The sequence below is a fragment of the Fundulus heteroclitus genome, chromosome 13 (genome assembly GCF_011125445.2).
Source record: "Fundulus heteroclitus isolate FHET01 chromosome 13, MU-UCD_Fhet_4.1, whole genome shotgun sequence".
NCBI classification, from domain to species: domain Eukaryota; kingdom Metazoa; phylum Chordata; class Actinopteri; order Cyprinodontiformes; family Fundulidae; genus Fundulus; species Fundulus heteroclitus.
The window spans coordinates 24,825,437-24,845,469 of record NC_046373.1 but is presented as its reverse complement, the minus strand read 5'-3'; the positions used below and the strand labels follow the sequence as shown (position 1 = coordinate 24,845,469).

General features: G+C 38.1%; 1 protein-coding gene and 1 long non-coding RNA gene across 2 annotated transcripts; both read left to right on the top strand.

Moving 5' to 3' along the window:
- The first annotated feature begins 7,170 nt into the window (after window positions 1–7,170).
- LOC118565454 (integumentary mucin C.1-like) lies at window positions 7,171–10,116 on the top strand. The gene is made up of 6 exons (XM_036145882.1): window positions 7,171–7,204; window positions 7,952–8,301; window positions 8,402–8,406; window positions 8,648–8,755; window positions 8,873–9,198; window positions 9,692–10,116. The coding sequence occupies exons 1-6, from the start codon at window positions 7,171–7,173 to the stop codon at window positions 10,114–10,116; spliced, it is 1,248 nt and encodes a 415-aa protein (XP_036001775.1).
- A 5,847-nt stretch (window positions 10,117–15,963) lies between these two features.
- On the top strand, window positions 15,964–19,518 carry LOC118565276. The gene is made up of 2 exons (XR_004932296.1): window positions 15,964–17,631; window positions 19,011–19,518. It is a non-coding gene; the product is annotated as an uncharacterized LOC118565276 (long non-coding RNA).
- The last annotated feature ends 515 nt before the right edge of the window (window positions 19,519–20,033 follow it).

Genomic DNA, 20,033 nt, shown 5'->3' with positions numbered 1-20,033 from the left:
ACATATTCCCTTTGATCAGTGGCACTATTTTAGACATGATTAATCTATCCTTAGTAAATGGATATGTACCACAGGTTTTGAAAGTAGCTGTTATTAAACCTTTACTTAAGAAACCTTCTCTTGATCAAGATGAGTTAGTAAATTACAGACCTATATCTAATCTTCTTTTCTTATCTAAAATTCTTGAGAAAGTAGTTGCTAATCAACTTTGTGAACATTTACAAAGTAATGACCTACTTGAGGAGTTTCAGTCAGGCTTCAGAGCTCATCATAGCACTGAAACAGCTCTGGTGAAGGTCACTAATGATATTCTCATGGCCTCAGATAATGGACTTGTGTCTATACTTGTCCTGTTAGATCTCAGTGCTGCGTTTGATACAGTTGATCACAATATTCTCCTACAAAGACTTGAACATACTGTAGGGATTAAGGGGAAAGCATTAGGCTGGTTTAAATCTTATCTGTCAGACAGATTCCAATTTGTTCATGTTAATAATAAATCTTCCTCAAACTCTAGGGTCACCTGTGGAGTACCACAGGGTTCAGTCCTTGGACCAATTCTCTTTACTATATATATGCTTCCGATAGGCAAAATTATCAGACAGCATGGGATTAATTTCCACTGTTATGCTGATGATACTCAGCTATATTTATCCATAAATCCTGATGAATCCAATCAGTTACTTCGACTGCAGTCATGTCTTGATGACATCAAAAGCTGGATGACTTTAAATTTCCTGCATCTAAATTCTGACAAGACCGAAGTTTTAATCTTTGGGCCAGAGTCCTCAAAAAATAAACTTCTTAACCAATCACTTAATCTGGGTGGCATTAATCTGGCCTCTGGTAATAAAGTAAAAAATCTTGGTGTTATTTTTGACCAAGACATGTCATTTAAATCCCATATTAAACAGGTTTCCAGAGTTTCCTTTTTTCACCTCCGGAATATCGCCAAAATTAGAAACATTCTGTCCAGGAGTGATGCTGAAAAACTGGTCCATGCATTTGTTACTTCAAGGCTGGACTATTGTAATTCTTTACTATCAGGAAGTCCACAAAATGCAGTTCAAAGCCTTCAGCTGATCCAAAATGCTGCAGCAAGAGTTCTGATGAAAATCAACAAGAGGGATCATATTTCTCCAATTTTAGCTTCCCTTCATTGGCTTCCTGTTAAATCAAGAATAGAATTTAAAATTCTTCTTCTAACGTATAAAGCCCTTAATAATCAAGCTCCATCATATATCAGAGCTCTGATTACCCCGTATGTTCCTAACAGAGCACTTCGCTCTCAGACCGCAGGTCTGCTGGTGGTTCCTAGAGTCTCTAAAAGTAGAATGGGAGGCAGATCCTTTAGCTATCAGGCTCCTCTTCTGTGGAACCAACTCCCAGTTTTGGTCCGTGAGGCAGACACCCTGTCTACTTTTAAAACTAGGCTTAAAACTTTTCTTTTTGACAAAAATTATAACTAGTGACTCATGTTACTCTCAGCTACCTTTATAGTTTTACTGCTATAGGCTTAGGTTACTGGAGTATATCAGGATCTAATTTTCTCACTATATTGAGTTCTACTGTTCTTCAATTATGCATTATGTGTTGTCATTTCTGCTTTAACTTTCTGTTCTCTCTCTTTTCTGTTCATAGTAGGTACACCTGGTCTGGCGTTCTGTTAACTGTGACATCATCCAGAGAAGACGGCTCACCCGCTACTACCATCTAATGTAGAACAGATTACTAGATCAATGTGTGCTTCTGTGCTTTTTTGTTTCTCTTGTTGTGTCTCTGTTCTGTCTTCTGTAACCCCAGTCGGTCGAGGCAGATGACCGTTCATACTGAGCCCGGTTCTGCCGGAGGTTTTTTTTTCCCGTTAATGGGTGGTTTTTCTTCCCACTGTCGCTTCATGCTTGCTCAGTATGAGGGATTGCAGCAAAGCCATGGACAATGCAGATGACTCTTCCTGTGGCTCTACGGTTCCCCAGGAGTGAATGCTGCTTGTCGGGACTTTGAAGCAATCAACTGGTTTCCTTATATAGGAAATTTTTGACCAATCTGTATAATCTGACCCAATCTGTATAATATGATTGAACTTGACTTTGTAAAGTGCCTTGAGATGACATGTTTCATGATTTGGCGCTATATAAATAAAATTGAATTGAATTGAATTGAAATTGAATATGGGATACAAAAATGGTTAATATTTTTTATAAGATTTAGTACAGCGCTGGGGCTCAGCCAAGAAATGCAGTACAAACTAAGACAATATATAAATGATTTACTCTTAACAGCAGTGTTAAAGCCTTTTATTAGTTTGAGAATATTTTTGGTTTTAATGAGCTCTTTCTAATGAATCTTCCTCAAGAAAACAAAACTTGCCATGCTCATATGGATCAGTTTCCTCTGTACAGTCAGACCTTTTGATGGTTTTGGGTTTGCATCAAACAACATGTGAACACAGCACAAAAACTGTTATTCTAACAACACTTTATAGGATGAGCCCTAGTTCTGTATTACATGCCGTATTGTTGGGCACCGTTGTTGATAAAATGTGTTTAGCGTTTTATCAACATTTAAATTTTTCCTCTTAAATATTGCAACTGTTTTCAAAATATTGAGAAATTATTTTGGGAATAAAGAGATAAGCACTGGCAAAAACTTTATTATTGTTCATTTCGAGGTGGGGGAGCACCACAAAACATTTGTGCTTAGGGCCTAGAGTCGCCAACTGCCCAGAATTAGCCAGGAATTTTCGTTTCCAAAAGTAGGTGTCCCGTGTTTGACACTCATTTTCACCTATTTTGAATGCAGCCTACAATTTGCATATACGAACACTAGATGGCTCTCCACACCTCACCTTCTTAGACCTACATAGGAATGTCACATCGAAGCAGGCAAAGAAGCCGCCAGCCATTGTCCTGTACTTGTCCTGTAAGTTGGCAACCCTTTTAGGCCCCCTAATTGGCTAGCGCCGCTCTGATCTAACCTTTTACCTGAATCTTTTAAAATTGGGAATATAAGTAAAGTTAATTTTAATATTTAACTAGCAGAAGCAACAAGAAAATAAGCATTGTTTATATTTAAATCCAAAAATATTATGCTTGGAGGTGCGCCTATGGGCAGATTAGTCAAATAAAGAAACAACACATACACAAATAAAAAAAAACATGCATGGCATAGTTTTATTATCTCTGACGTGAAAACGGGTCAATTGTTGGAAGTCTAATTAAAGGGTGGACACAGTCTGCATACTGCAGGTGTCACACCAAGGGTGTGAGCCCAGAAAACCTTCCTGTTCTGACTGAGTCATATACAGAAACATTGCAAGTGCTGTCATTTGCAAACAAAACTTTGTCATCCAATTATATGTTATTGTAAGATACATCTGGGTTATTATTAGATTCATGAAGAAAAAAATTCTGCGTCAGAGAACATAGCATTTTAAAACTGCAAATAACATTGGAGAATGTTTGTTGTAATTTGTAAGAAGGTTATATCCATGATAAGCTGTTTTTTTTTTTTTTTTTTTTTTTTTTTTTACAGATCAGAGCAGTGTGCATATTCCATTTTTGGTCCGTACCAAAACATTGAAAGGACATCTCTGTCCTTTCAATTTCAACTCAATCAATTACATTTTGACATAAGGTGTGTCCATGTATCTCCCACAATAAATAAACTTAGAAACAACTTCTTCCCAAGAGCTGTGAGGGCAATTGCCCTCTGATGGGAGTCTGCAGTCCAACACTTTAAAATCACCCCACTGTTACTAGCCCTTCATACGTTTACAATCCCTTAAATGTTATTGCCTACCTTCACACTATTATCTCACAATATCTAAATGCACATTTCTGTAAATGAAGCTTCAAATCATCATTCCACAATAGCGCCACATTACCTCATTATTTGTTATCTGTGACTCATGAGGGACTTTTATGTGTACTCAAAAAGAAATTTGACAACGGTAACACGCCGTGACAATAAAGAATCTTTGAATTCCCTGTTGGATGCACTAGTACTTTCTTGCAGAGTCAGACCTCCGTTTTCTTGTGAAAGACTATTTAGAGTGCTGCTGTTATCACTCAACCCATCTCAAGTTTATGTCCTCCTTGAGCCCTTTTTGAAGCCAGGTCAACATCACATCTATGACTATCTTCCTCCGGTTTTCCTCTCTCATCCAAAACACCTACATCCACTTGTATGCACGGAAGCATACAAGTTTGCTAAAAAACAAACAAACAAACGGGATTTTGTTTGAGGCAATGTTCTTTTTATATCAACATAGGCAACAAGATGCATACTGGAGAGATCGGTGGCAGGATGGGCAGTAAAGCACTGCTCCCAAGTAGATTCACACAACATATTGAACATTCTCGCTGAATCTGAATGTATCTGTGATATAAATGTGAGATTCTATTCTGCCACTTTGCTCCACGTGGAATTAAAATCTTTTAAAATGGGGAATCAAGGTAAAGTCAAACTATACATTTTATCTAGTCTAAACATTAAAATATTTAACTAGCAGAAGAAACAAACTTTGTATTTGAACCCAAAAGGAATGTATCTAAAGGTGCACCTAAATGCAGATTAGATAAATAAACAACACAAAAAAACAACATGCATGGCATAGTTTTATTATCTCTGACGTGAAAACAGGTCAAGTGATGGAAGTGTAATTAAAATGTGGACACAGCCTGCATACTGCAGGTGTCACACCAAGGGTGTGAGTTAAGAAAACCTTCCTATTCTGACTGAGTCATATAAAGAAACAATGCAAGTGCTGTCCTTTAAAAACAAAATATTGTCATCCAATTATATAATATTTTAGGATACATCTGTGTTATTATTAGATTCATCAAGAAAAAAAATGTCTGTGTCAGAGAACATAATATTTCAAAACTACTAATAACATTGTATAATCAGCACATTAAACCTGAGTTTTAGTCATTGGTTGAGAAGAGGATAATATACATTGTCTTTTAAAGAAAATAAAAAATATTTTAAAAGTACAATACCAGTTAATACATGTAAAACAAGAACACAAAGGTCAGTAAGCTATACTCACTTCATCTCTTTTAAATAGACACATTTCCTGCAACAACAAAGCCCAATTATTAAAGACACAAACACCATGTAAATAGCACAAAATCATCTAATCAAAAGATATGTCTTAATAATTGGTATTTGTATAAAACCAAAGCAAAAGGGAAATAAACTGAAAGATTTAACGAAAAACACTATTAAAATACAATGGATTAACTTGGAAGCAAACAAATCTTGTACTAACCAAAGTTAAATTAGTTATGTACAGCATTAATTGTTAAGATAAACATAAATGAGAAATTTAGAGTTTTGGAAGGTGTTTGTTCTGAATGCTTAAAATAATAGTTGAAAGTAACATCTGATAGAGTCATAATTTACATAGACAGACATGACTCATCATTTAGTGGACGTGTTCTGATGTCAGAGTTTGGTGCTTTGCGTCACATATTTCACAATCTATTACAGTGACGTGTACAGCATCAGTATTCCGAGCATAAAAACACAGGAAAAATTTAACAAATAATCTAAAAATAACACTATGGCTTAAATACCACTGACATTAAAAGCTAAGACCTGATTTGATTCAATCTTTTTGATACACCTTAAAATGTAATATTACACTTTCAGACCAGCTGTTGCTCTACTTGTTATTTATGTTTGCTCTTTTGCTTTAGACCAAAAGTAATGACTGGCTGCACAGTGACCCAGAGGGTTGTGCTGTTGACATGCAGCAAGAGGGTCCTACCCTTGTTCTGGGTCTTTCTTCATAGAGTTTGCATGTTCTCCCTGTTCGTGGGTTCTCTTTGGGTACTCCGGCTTCTTCCCACAGTCCAAAAAACATGTCTGCTAGGTTAATTGGTCTCTCTAAATTTTCCTTAGCTTTGAATGTGTGCAAGAATGGTTATTTGTCCTTGTTGTCTCTATGTTGCCCTGCGATAGACTGGCGACCTGTCCAGGGTGTACCCCGCCTCTCGCCCATTGACAGCTGGAGATAGGCACCAGCACCCCTTGAGGGATAGAGTGAACAAGAAAATGGATGGATGGATGGACAAAAAAACATTTTTTGCTAATATTTAAAATATATTGAAAAACACTGATTATTTTTCTATATTCTGTCCTTCTAGTCCTTATTTCAAATGTGCTTTTTTCTGTAGCACTGCAGATTTGCGTAAATCGTGTATTTTAAGGAACATTAAAAAAAACCAACACGTATGTGTAACACAATTCATAATTTAACGTCATGTTCTTATGTCTAACAGGAAAACAAATGCTGCTCAACCAGCTTACCGTAAGCAGCTCAAACAAAAACTGGAAGACAAAGAAAGATTCCAAACAGGTAGCCACACCTAAAATAAAACACTGTAATTAGTGACTAATTTCCATTTTTGCGTGCACCTGATGTCACAGTACCGGCTCTGGGTGGATATAAAGCTTCTGCTTTCAACTGGTACACATTACCAGTTAACCAGCAAACAGAAAGGAACAGAGAGCATCACAACTTCTGTCACTGGAGTGAAAGAACCCATTGGACAAAGCCTGTAAGTAGTAAACCTCTAATAATACAATTCTAATCTCTCCCATTTGGGATATTAAAGCAGATGAATAAAAATAAGAATTTTAAATACAGAAAATGTGTGTATATATTGTATTGTAAAATTCTCTATGATGACATTTGTTGGGAAATGGCAATATGCCAATTTCCATAGCTGCACGATGGATGAATCTAACTATATTGAAGAAGTATTTGTTCAATATACAGTAGTATAACATAGTTGTTTAATTCTCTTTTTATCCAAAAAATGAGAAGATAAGTTTAGGGGAAAAAATTACAAAGTGTGATACTAACAGAAAAACTGAAAAAGTGTGATAAGGACAAAATCTTTAGTAATGCAATTGAGTTATTTACATTGTTCTCCAAAATGAGTTCTATCTGTCTTTTTGACTACAACATTTACATTTTTTCAGTTAATGACTATTTGCAGTATTTTAACTTCTCAGGAACTGTTGTAGGTGCTTTAAACTGTTGACCATTATATTTTGTTCTGTCTGTGTTACATGTTTGCAAAAAACTCCTTAAGACATATAACAGCTAACAAACATATACTTTTTTTAAACAGAAAAAAAAAAACCCAGACGAAGATGAAGATTTTCTGGGTACTGTTTGTTGTTGCTGGTAAGTGAACAAATTAGGATACCAAAAAGTGCTGTTGATAAATACCAAAGAAAGAGAAATATTGTAATGTGAACCATTAATGACAATTGCTGTTCAATTTATTTTTAGGCATAGCCACAAGAACAGCTATTGCTGCTCCAACTACTACAGCTGCTCCAACAACCACGACAGATGTTCCAACAACCACAGCTGCTCCAACTACAACCTTAGCTGCTCCAACCACAACGACAGCTGCTCCAACTACAACCTTAGCTGCTCCAACCACAACCACAGCTGCTCCAACCACAACGACAGCTGCTCCAACTACAACCTTAGCTGCTGAAACAACAACCACAGCTGCTGAAACTACAAACACTGCTGCTTCCACAACAACCACAGCTGCTCCAACCACAACAACAGCTACTGCAATGACTACTACAGCTGCTCCAACAACAACCACAGCTGCTCCAACTACAACCACAGCTGCTCCAACAACAACCACAGCTGCTCCAACTACAACCACAGCTGCTCCAACCACAACGACCGCTGCTCCAACTACAACTACAGCGGCTTCAACGACAACAGCCGCTGCTCCGACTACAACTACAGCTACTCCAACAACAACCACAGCCATTACAACCACAACCACTACTGCTCCAACAACAACAGCTGCTGCAACCACAACCACAGCTGCAGCAACAACAGCTTCTCCAACTACAACTACCGCTCCTCTAACCACAACCACAGCTGCTCCCACTTCAACCACAGCTGCTCCAATAACAACCACATCTGCTCCAACTACAAGCACAGCTGTTCCAACCACAACTACAGCCGCTCCAACCACAACCACTTCTGCTCCAACAACAACAGCTGCTGAAACAACAACCACATCTGCTCCAACCACAACGACAGGTGCTCCAACTACAACTACAGCTACTCCAACGACCACCACAGCCATTACAACCACAACCACTACTGCTCCAACAACAACAGCTGTTGAAACAACAACCACAGCTGTTGTGACCACAACCACAGCTGCTGCAACCACAACCACAGCTGCAGCAACCTCAACCACAGCTGCAGCAACCTCAACTGCTCCAACTACAACCACAGCTGCTGCAACCACAACCACAATTGCTCCCACTTCAACCACAGCTACTCCAATAACAACCACATCTGCTCCAACTACAACCACATCTGTTCCAACCTCAACCACAGCCGCTGCAACCACAACCATTTCTGCTCCAACAACCACAGCTAATCCCACTTCAACCACAGCTGCTCCAATAACAACCACATCTGCTCCAACTACAACCACAGCTGTTTCAACCACAACCACAGCTGCTGCAACCACAACCACAGCCGCTGCAACCACAACCACAGCCGCTGCAACGACAACCACTTCTGCTCCAACAACAACAGCTGCTGAAACAACAACCACATCTGCTCCAACCACAACGACAGGTTCTCCAACTACAACCACAGCCGCTGCAACCACAACCACAGCTGCAACAACCTCAACAACAGCTGCTCCAACTACAACCACTGTTGCTCCCACTACAACCACAGCTGGTGCAACCACAACCACAGCTGCTCCCACTTCAACCACAGCTGCTCCAATAACAACCACAGCTGTTCCAACCATAACCACAGCCGCTGAAACAACAACCACATCTGCTCCAACCACAGCGACAGGTGCTCCAACTACAGCTACTCCAACGACCACCACAGCCATTACAACCACATCCACTACTGCTCCAACAACAACAGCTGCTGCAACCACAACCACAGCTGCAACAACCTCAACCACAGCTGCATCAACAACAGCTGCTCCCACGACAACCACAGCTACTGCAATGACTACTACTGCTGCTCCAACAACAACCACAGCTGGTGCAACCACAACTACATCTGCTCCAAGCACAACGACCAGTGCTCCAACTACAACTACAGCTACTCCAACGACAACAACAGCCATTACAACCATAACCACTACTGCTCCAACAACAACAGCTGCTGAAACAACAACCACAGCTGCTGCAACCACAACCACAGCTGCAGCAACCTCAACCACAGCTGCTCCAACTACAACCACAGCTGTTCCAACCACGACAGCTTTTCCAATGACTAAAACCGCTGCTCCAACAACAACCACAGCTGCTCCAACTACAACTACCGCTCCTCTAACAACAACCACAGCTGCTCCCACTTCAACTACAGCTGTTCCAACCACGACAGCTTTTCCAATGACTAAAACCGCTGCTCCAACAACAACCACAGCTGCTCCAATAACAACCACATCTGCTCCAACTACAACCACAGCTGTTCCAACCACGACAGCTTTTCCAATGACTAAAACCGCTGCTCCAACTACAACCACAGCTGCTCCAACTACAACCGCAGCTGCTCCCACAACAACCAATCATGCTATAACAACCACATCTGCTCCAACCACAGCTCCAACAACAATCAATGCTGCTTCAACCATAACCACAACTGTTCTAACAGCAACACCTGTTACTTCAACTACATCCAGTGCTGTAACAACTGCCTCTTCAACCTCAACCCCTGCTGCTGCGACCACAACCACTCCAACGACAACCACAGTTTCATCAACCAGTGCAACAGCTTCAACTGCTAAGTCAACCCAAATTAATTCTTCGCCAACCACATCAAATACAGTAACAGCCACTCCTGCATCGTCTATAACCACAGCAGCAACAGTTAGTACTGCTCCAACAGCATCAACTTCTTCTACAACCATAAAAAATACAGTAACAGCCACTGCTGCCCCAACAACAAACACTGCAGCCCCGACAACAACCACATCTACAACAACTACTGTGTCCACAACAACAGCTTCTTCAGCTGTGAGTGAGAAAGCAAGTTTCATTTTGCTCACAGCAGTCATTTCAGCTGCTATTTTTTTCTGAATGTAGGACTTGAAAATGTCATTTTATGACAAGACTTATTATTTATTTATATTTATTATTGTTATTTCGCACTGTGTATCAGCTTCAAATGTATTCTAATATTTATAAACCTATTTAATATTTAATTTATATTTAATCAATCACTGTGCTTAGCATTAGTATCTGTGTTTTCCTTTCCAAAGAGAAACCCTATGTATTGTTTGCTAGAAATGTTCATCATCCAAAACCATATTTGACACACAGAAATCGTAGTAGAAATAGTATATGTTTTTTGGAACATGTAATCAAATCTGTTGTCTACAGCACTTTGACACTTTTTTTGACATAAGTGGCTAGTCCTAGTATTAATTTTTATTGTTCCTGTACAAAGTTAGACATTAAATGTGCTGTACATGCTGATTGGTCAGTAACTGTCATTTGAATGTATACATATTTCCAACAAAGACTTTTTAATAATAAAGTATAAAAGAAAATTATTCAGACAGACTTGATTTTGTGTGACTCAACGACACTCACATTGACATATCCATTAGCATATTGCAGCATTATAATGAATGTTGGTTAACTCTGTGGCCTGGCAGTGCACATAGCATGGAGTCTGCATGGTCACTATCAGGCTATAAATTCACCCAACCTTCTTGTGCGATACCAGGGCACAAAAGGGTCACACGATGTTTTATGGTTGGTAAGTTTCACGAAGCTTTATGGTTTAAAAGCTTTACATTGTTTTGGAATGTTTATCTGGGTAGACTCCTAGACACATATGGTATATGTATCAAGAAGCCAACTCTTTATTTAACACTGGAATGCAGATCTATTTTATTTGTGGGGAGACAAACACAGATAGAATAAGTGTGACTGCAGCCCCCCAATATCATTTATTCATTTACTCAGTGAGGGGCCAGGCTATTACAGTTTTTATTGATTGCTTGGATGCAGTAATCAACTCAAAACCTACATTTTTCAACACAGTTAACGCAGAGGCCTAAACAGTGGCAACAATGGTCAAAATAACACATTTTGTTTGCAAAAGGCTCCAACTCTGCCAAAACATTTAAAATATGAACCAAAAGCAAATTTTGCCCTCAAACAACACAACCTGCACACAAATGTTTGAGCCCTTCCAATCATTCATTACACAAGGGGCAACAAAATACAAAATACCTCACTCAATGTGAATCAGTGCAGCATTGCTGGCCATTGTAGCCAAAGACTGTATGTAGCTTACATGTCAGTGTCATTTGTACTCAAATTCACCTTCTTGGAAAAATTTATCTAGAATGAGATATGCTGTGATGCACATTTGATTGATTATACATTTTTTTAGATTGTGGCTACGAATGAAATATTCCTACAGAAGACACTAGAGCTATCTGTCTCTTCTAGTGTCTTCTCTCTTTGACGAATAGGCCACATGGCCTCATCTTAATCACACTCAATATTTTCCCTTGCAATGTACCTAGGGAAAAGTCTTATCTGCATCTATATTATGGGCAGCAGCAGTTATTGCATTGAGCAAGGGCATCTGCTCATAGGGGCGGTGATCATATACCTTCCATCTCCATGCACTGAATAATTCCTCTATAGGAATAGATACAGATATATCTGTATATACTGTATAGCAGCAATACTTGCTCTCCCATCGAAAAACTCTTACAATGGATGCAACCGTGTTTCTATTGAGAACAGGGTGGACTCTTTGTCCCGCCCCTCTAAGTGAAAGGCCATGATTTACCACATGGTCAATTATAGTTGCCTGAATTTCATCTGTAACTTGAGCCCTTCCAGCTACACCTCCACCTCGCACACAGGTTCCTCTTCCTCAAAATCTTCTTCCCCTGACCCATCTACCTCCTACTCTGACTCTCATTTGCCTTAGACCATCCATGCTTGCAAAGAACAACACACCACATGGCACCTTTTACGTAAAGCCTGCAAACTGATTGCAAATTGAAAAATTGTGTAAAGAAGTGTCAATCAGGTGCTTCAGTGATTTCATTCCGATCAAGAAGTTTCTAAGAGCTTGGAACATATGGTTTCTGTTTTGCTACCACAGCTAAAGCAATGGAGTTTGGACTGCAAGAAGGACATCTGTGTTAACTGTTTTGCAAAAGTAAAATAATTTTATAACTATAATGAGCACTTTTGCAACTCTTTAATAATTTAAACCCTTCCTGGTGTTCAGTTTGCTCATTTAGTTATTTTTTGCTGTGTGTAAATGTACTTTAAGTTCATTATCGTGTTGCCCTGCTACAGCAACCTACATTTCACCGCAGGAAAGTCCTGAAAGGACCAATACAGTTTGTGCTTGTTGCTACATATCTGGGGTCAAGTTTGTCGTTTTGGAGCCCTGTCATCTGCTGGTGTTGGTTCCCCGTGTTTTATAAAGTCTAAGGTCAGTGGAGCAGTTTATCACAAACTTTTAGAGCACATTAACCTTCCCACTACTGTTAGATATTCTCATTCAGGTCTTTCTCTACTGTTCACATTGTTAAAATAAAATCATAGCATGCTGGTTCTCAAGTAGTTTTGGCAGACAGTAACTTTAAACTTTAACCCAGTGCATGAGACAAAACGGGGAAAAGTTAAACGATTAAATAAATGAGGTGGAGAAAACAGCTTTAATAATATTCCAGCAATTAACCAAAGCTCTCTTGGCAGAATCTTTCTACCTATTGCTGTGGAAGTGATTCAGTTACCTCTACGACATCTAATGTACATTGTATAATTCCCTTTTCTGGGAAAAAATAAAATAATAATATATATATATATATATATATATATATATATATATATATATATATATAAATAAATCTAGCTCCAGGTTATAAGATACTCAGAATCTTGCAACATGATTTTATTCATATCTGCACAAATATGCTTGTTATATTTAGGCTGTAACTTTATAAAGTTGATACTGTTTAGCTTTTTAATCCTAATGATGTCATACAATGTTATTTTTAACCTTCAGGGATCAGTTTATTATTAAATAGAGTATATCTGCGTGCAATTGAACCTCATAAGGAATCCAGTTTTTGCTTTATTCCCACCCTTATTTTATGTTTTATTCATAAGAACATTATTGTACATAGATATTGAGTTTAAATGTAATGATTTTACAGGAGATGAGAACCTGGTATTCAGCCAGACACTGAGTTAATGCTTCACAGAGTTTATTGCAGGGATGATGAAGGTGGGTAAGGCAGGCAGACAGAGAACAATCCAAGGCAGAAAACAGAGCTGACAATCCAGGCAAAAAACAAACTGACAGGAACTGGGTAGACTCAAAAACAGGAGAACAGATCAAGGTCAGGTAACATACAAAAAAGCTGGAGAGCTCTTACCCGAGGACTGGTGAACAAGAGGTGAGAAAGGAGACATGAGGCATGGGGATGTGAGACGAGACGTTGTGGCAGGGAGCAGAGAACTGAGGCATGTATAAATAGGCAGAGGAACAGGTGAGCAGATTGAACAACTAATTAATCAGAACAGGTGGAAGTGATCAAAGATGGGGATGTGACTGAGGGAGCTGACAGAACAAGTGGAAGGGAACAGAATCTAAACAAGGTAAATACAGAACCAGAATAACATAAGGACCAAACCTAAGCTTGAAAATAAAGCAGAAACTAACAGAGCACATGATGAAAACCAAAACTAATACAGGGAAAGATAACAAAAATAGTACACAAGCAAAATAAGAATCCAGACAAGACAGAACCCAAAACCGAATCTGAGGCAGGAGAGAGGACTAATTGATCAAATAATAAAGATAAACCAAGAAAGAAGCCAGAATATTACATTAAATGCTTATTTTTGGTTCAACATCATGACTTCCATATCCAATGGCCCCACTGGGGGTGGCCAGGGCTGGCCATGTCCTGACCACCCAACTCTCCAGTGTAAATTGTAATAGCGTTAGTTTATCATTTCATCCCATCATGCACAACCAGCAAAGCAGCCGCTCTTCTTGACCTTCTATCACACTTTTATATGTATCGGCCAGTATCTACTTTCCCCTAGTGACTGTTTTGTGTTTCAATAAATGAGTAAATGTACACCTAATTCCTAATACAATTACACATTAAAAAGGAATTGTTGTTCGACTCAAAATGTTAACTGTACTGTTATTGGTCTATGGACATTAGATCATTAGTCACATTAAAAATCAAACAATAAACCAAAAGATATTAGCAGGTGTTTGTATAAGTCTTTAAGATTTATTCAGGCAGCTTTACTACAAAATAAATCCTGAAATTATGGCTTTTAGTTTCAGTGTGCCACCCCAAGAGTTTATGTGGCCCCATCTGGCCCCACCTATGAAGCATTTCTGGAGGCGCCACTGTCCATATCTTGTACTGTCACCCAATGTTAGACCTGGATCTCTGGATATTGATAACAGCTTTTATCCTTATCTTAATTTTGAAGCTGAAATACTTTCTCAAAGTAAATTTTAAATCCCGTCACTCTTCCAACACAGTTACGCGTTTTGCACCACAAAGATAATCATATTGATAAAACGGTTTGCATATCCAAATTCTCTACAATATAAAGCCCGTTGTTTCCTAGACCTATATATATATATATATATATATATATATATATATATATATATATATATATATATATATATATATATATATAAATAAATATTTTTTTTATTCTTTTATTTTTTATTTTTTTTATTTTTTTTTGAAGCGTCCTCATATATATGGCATTAATTTTATGGGGGGGACAATTCTTGAAAGAATTGTCAACACAATGCTGCCCCCTACCATAAACCAGTTGAACTGCAGGCCGTTTGGAAGAGCGCAGGATATTCCCTTAGTATTTGAAAGCATGTAATTTAGGCAATATCCTGTGTGCAAACCTGTTAAGTCACTATTTAATCCTATGGATCATTTCAATGCTATCCCAAACTCCTAAAAACGTTTTTTTTTGTTTTTCAACCAAGCATACTAACGTTTCAAACAAAACCGAAAGTGGAACATGGCTGAGCCACAAGCAGCTCCTTCGCCATCTAGTGGTCGCTTGCCGTAGCTACAATTCGATCAATCGCCCAGAATGCCTTGTGACGTCACCTGCCTTCTGCCTGGCCAAGCATACTCGTCACCGACTATGACGTGTCATAGCTCCCATTATGACGCAACTCTCTCTCTCTCTTTATAGTTCCATCTCTGTATAGTTTCAATCACTCGCGATCGACCTTGCACCAGGATAGACAGAGTTTTTTGCCCACCACTTGTTTTCAAAATGAATTTTTTCAGAAGGGAAAGCAGTTTTCACAGGGATCTACCCTACCAAGAGCATCTCAGAATCGCTGTAGTATCTATATTGACTAAAGTATTTACAACCCTGACAGGGTTAGATCAATGTAGAGCTCTCTGTGAAAGGGAAAGGAGAACGTTTACAAGTATCCTTGATGCAACTTTGGAGACTCTTCAAGTCCCACAGAACAAGCACCTGAACATGACGATAATTCAAGAGGTTTGTAGGATTATGGTCAACTATTTTAGAGATAAGTACCATTTAGATGCAAAGGATATTTTTTCAAATGGAAGTGAAGAGTTAATTGAGGAGTTTGCTTTCAAACTGAGGAAGACGATAAGGAAAGCTGTCCGTCACTTCTATTCACTGTAATAGTCTCTTTGGATTCATGAAATTATTGATGTGATGTTTGCGAAACTTACTCTGCTTGCTTGAAGTTTCACATGAAAAAGGGATTATGGTGTGTAGAGACTTGCCAATTTAATTTTATTTGATTTATTTATGTATTTATTTTAAATTGCTAATAAGTATTAACCCATACAAAAAAAAAGAAGGAAGAAAACAGAAGAACATGTTTTCTGTGGGTTTTCTCCAGGCGCTCTGGTTCCCCCAGTTGTATTTTGTCTTTTTCCAGTCTGCCTCCTTGCTGTCTACAACGTAGACAAGGGAAAGGGAAAAGAGAACGTTTTCAAGTATTGTTGATGCAACTTTGGAGACTCTTAAAGTCCCACAGGACAGGCCCCTGAACTTTAAAATAATTCAAGAGGTTTGTAGTATTATGGTCAATTATTTTGAAGAAAAGTACCGGTTATATATGCAGGTTAGGTTTGCAAATGGAAGAGTAGAGTTAATTGAGGAGTTTGCTTTCAAACTGAGGCGGACAATGAGGAAAGTTGTCCGTGTCTTCTATTTGCGGTAATAGTCTCTTTGGATTCATGAATTATTGATGTGATGTTTGTGTTTGTGACTAGCTGTATAACTGGCAGCTTAAACAGATTTTTTTTTTTTAAATTGCTAATAAGTATTCATTCATTCAAAAAAAAGGGAAGAAAACAGAAGAACGTATGTTTTCTGTGGGGTTTTTCTCCAGGCGCTCTGGTTCCCCCATTTTAATTTTAGCAGTTTGATGGTAAAATGTTGTACCCAGAGGAACCCAGAGTGCAGGCTGTGGGGTTCGAACCAGGTATTTGCAACCTTCTCAGAGCGCAAGCGCACTGCTCTAACCATTAGGCCACCACTCCCCCAGTTTAAGTACTAAGACAGAGATCTGTGGTTTTATTTAAGCCATAATTTACTATCTTCTTATAAAATTGAGAACAGCATGGGACACATGTCCAGGAGAGGGTCTGGTCTATCCTGCCCCAATTTTGTTTTAACTAGACAAACAAATCACTCCCTTATATACCACTGTTATCTATGCGAGATATCCCACTACAGTTTCTCACGGGAAGGTCCTTGGAAACCGCAGGATGGCTATAATGAGCACTTTTGCAACTCTTAGGAAAAAAATGTTAGCTCCGAAACTAGACAAAGCTATACCTTCAACCTAGGGGAGAGCTCTGTCCTTATGTGTATCAGACACCTCCTACCAACTACTGAAACTGTCTCCAGGTCCAAGAAAGATGAAAAACAGTAGGCTCAGAAATAAACTAAGCTCTGCAGCTGTAGCACGCAAGTGAATACGTTTGCCAAGTCATACCAAATAATAAAGAGAAGCTTCTTTCAAAATTTTATTTAAAACCCTTTAAAATGTTTATTAAATAAATCGGACACCTGATGCAGACAGAAAAAAAAAAACACTGCTGGGGTCTACAGAAGCCTAGTGATACTGAGTGGACACAGATGGAGCTAGCAGACAGGTTGACAGAGGCTGAATTCAGTTCTGTAGGATAAGCATGGGTCATATACAGGCATATAGAGACAGACAGACAGACAGACAGATCCAATGGGCTTGGCAAGGTTTATCGTTGTGAGAACAGTCCTTGTCGTGTCCAGAAAAACAGAAGGCAGATTTCCAACAGGGGATGGACAAGGTTGGAAAATCCATGGTCATGAGCAGAGACCAGGCAGGGAAAGCAGCTGGATATCTACTAAAACTAGGCTTTGAATAATCTGGCCTCATCTGCTGTCTAAGTCGAGCTCATAAAAACCTTGAAACATGTGAAAGAGACGGTGATCTTGCAGTGGTGCGGTGAGGAAGCTGCAGAGGTGCCATGAATCAAAGTGACTAGACAGAACAGGAATGGTGAGGTAAGATGCTGACAGACAGGCGTGAACATTTTGTAATGTTCACGTAATTTTGTAAAAAGAAGGGACATTTTTAATAAACTTACCTGACAATAGAGCTACTGACATTTATGAAAGGCAGAAAAGACACACCCGACTATTTCACTCCTTGTAATTTTCTCAGATTTGTCTTTTGTCAGCTTTTACCTGAAAATAGTTAACAAATCAACCAAACGCTGCTGTCAGCCTTTCTGCTGACACAGCTGGAATTTTAGCAGGGGTCAATAAAAAACACTATGATTAAAGTTTTTACAACATTTATGACTATACTCAAAAGTCGGTTCCCATTCAATACTTTGAATTTCATTAATTTACTAATTCTGGGTTTACATGTAATTTAATCCCGTTGAGTATTAGTGTGTCTGTGATATGAATATGAGTGTTTTTCTCTATATTAATTAGGTTTTAATATTTTAAAAACCTTTTATTCTATCAGTTTGCTCCCTGTGGATTCTAAATCTTAGAAAATGGGAAATATTAGTAAAACCAGCATTTATATTAGTCAAACTATTTTAACAAATTTTACCTTGTCTAAAAAATAAAAATACATTTAACCGTTAAAAAATCTCTGTTTATATTTTAATCCAAAAACAACATTTTTGAATTTGCACCAATGTGGAGATTAGTTAAAAAGATAAAGAAACAAAACATTTCCAGCATGCATGATGTAGTTGTATTATCTCTGACGTTAAAACTGGTCAAGTGATGGAAGTCTAATTAAAGGGTGAACTCACAGTCTGCATACTACAGTTGTCACAACAAGGCTGTGAGCTCAGAAAACCTTCCCGTTCAGACTGAGTCATATAAAGGAACATTGCAAGTGCCCTCCTTTGAATAAAGAAACCTTTTCATGCAATTATATAATATTTAAAAATACATCTGGTTTATTGATTCATGAATAAAAACGTGTTTGGGTCAGAGAACATATCACTCCAATGCTGTTAGTAGTTTTAAAAAAAAAACACTAAGACCATTTATCTATCTAACAAGTAATTAAGTAATTACTAAGAGTCGAGCAACTATTAAAGACATAAACACTGTATATATGTGGTAAAACATCATCCCATCAAATATGTGGCTGATAAACTGGCTTCTAAATCGGTATGTGTATAAAACCAAAGCAAGACTGAGCTAATCAGAAAGAATAAATCTATTAAAAGGATTTACTTACAAGCAAACAAATCTTGTACTGACCAAATTTAAATTAGTTATGTAATCTGTACAGCATTAATTGTTAAGATGAACACAAATGCATAATTTAGAATTTTAAAAGGTGTGATAAATGAATCTTTACATTAATATATCAGAATGGTATATACTAAAGTCATAATTTATGTTGACAGACATGACTCATCATGCAGTGGATGTATTCTGATGTCAGATGTTGATGTTTCACGTCAGATATTTGACATTCCAGTACAGCAAGACACCGTCACACTGTGTACAGCATCAGTATCCTGAAAAAAAAAAAAAAAAAAAAAAACATTTTGATTGCTATAAATCATGACTGAATATTTTCTGCTAAAAAGTCTTAAGAATTAAAGCAAACCTTCCATAAAATATTCTAAAGATAACACAAATCTAAGCTTCAAGCCCTGGATTGTTCAAACCAAACTCAATGTCGTTGCGTTAACAATAATTTGCAGGTGGTCTGTCGTGGTCACAAAATGTATTTCTATAAATACTATATATAAAAATTAATGCAACATTGATGTAACTGGAAAATCTAGAAAAACTGTTAAGATTATAAATATTTGTATTCTTAGGCTTGCTACCTAAACAACTAAAACTGGATTAACCTGACAGGAAAAAAAACTTTAAACCAGCCACAACACAATTCTTAACATGTTCTTACGTCTAACAGGAAATGAAATGCTGCTCAACCAGCTTTCCTCAAGAGGCACGCACACACACAAAAAAAGAAACCCAAACAGGTAGCCACACCTAAAATAAATCATTATTCACACAACCACAACTGATGTCACAGTACTGGCTCTGGGTGGATATGAAGCTTCTGCTTTCAACTGACAAACACTACCAGTTAACCAGGAAAGAGGAATGATCAGTCACTGGAGTGAAAAAACCTGTAAGTGTGACACTTGAATATTAAATCAGACCAATACAAAGAAAGTAAACTGCTTGAAAGTCGTTATTTTCAATGCTATTTTCAAAAGTGTGTGTGTGTGTGTGTGTGTTAGAGAGAGAGAGAGAGAGAGAGAGAGAGAGAGAGAGAGAGAGAGAGAGAGAGAGAGAGAGAGAGAGAGAGAGAGAGAGAGAGAGAGAGAGAAAGTATGTTTTAAAACAAAGGCTAGTGCTTTGGTGCTGTACTTTATAAATATGTAATAACCTTATAAAATAACTGTCAT

What these genes read in the sequence shown, in the direction of transcription:
- LOC118565454 (XM_036145882.1), top strand. Translation starts at nt 7,171, where the DNA reads ATGAAGATTTTCTGGGTACTGTTTGTTGTTGCTG. An exon ending in TCCCACTACAACCACAGCTG is followed by an intron (nt 8,756 to 8,872) that starts GTGCAACCACAA and finishes CTCCAACCACAG; the next exon opens with CGACAGGTGCTCCAACTACA. An exon ending in CTGCTCCAACAACAACAGCT is followed by an intron (nt 9,199 to 9,691) that starts GCTGAAACAACA and finishes CTGTTCTAACAG; the next exon opens with CAACACCTGTTACTTCAACT.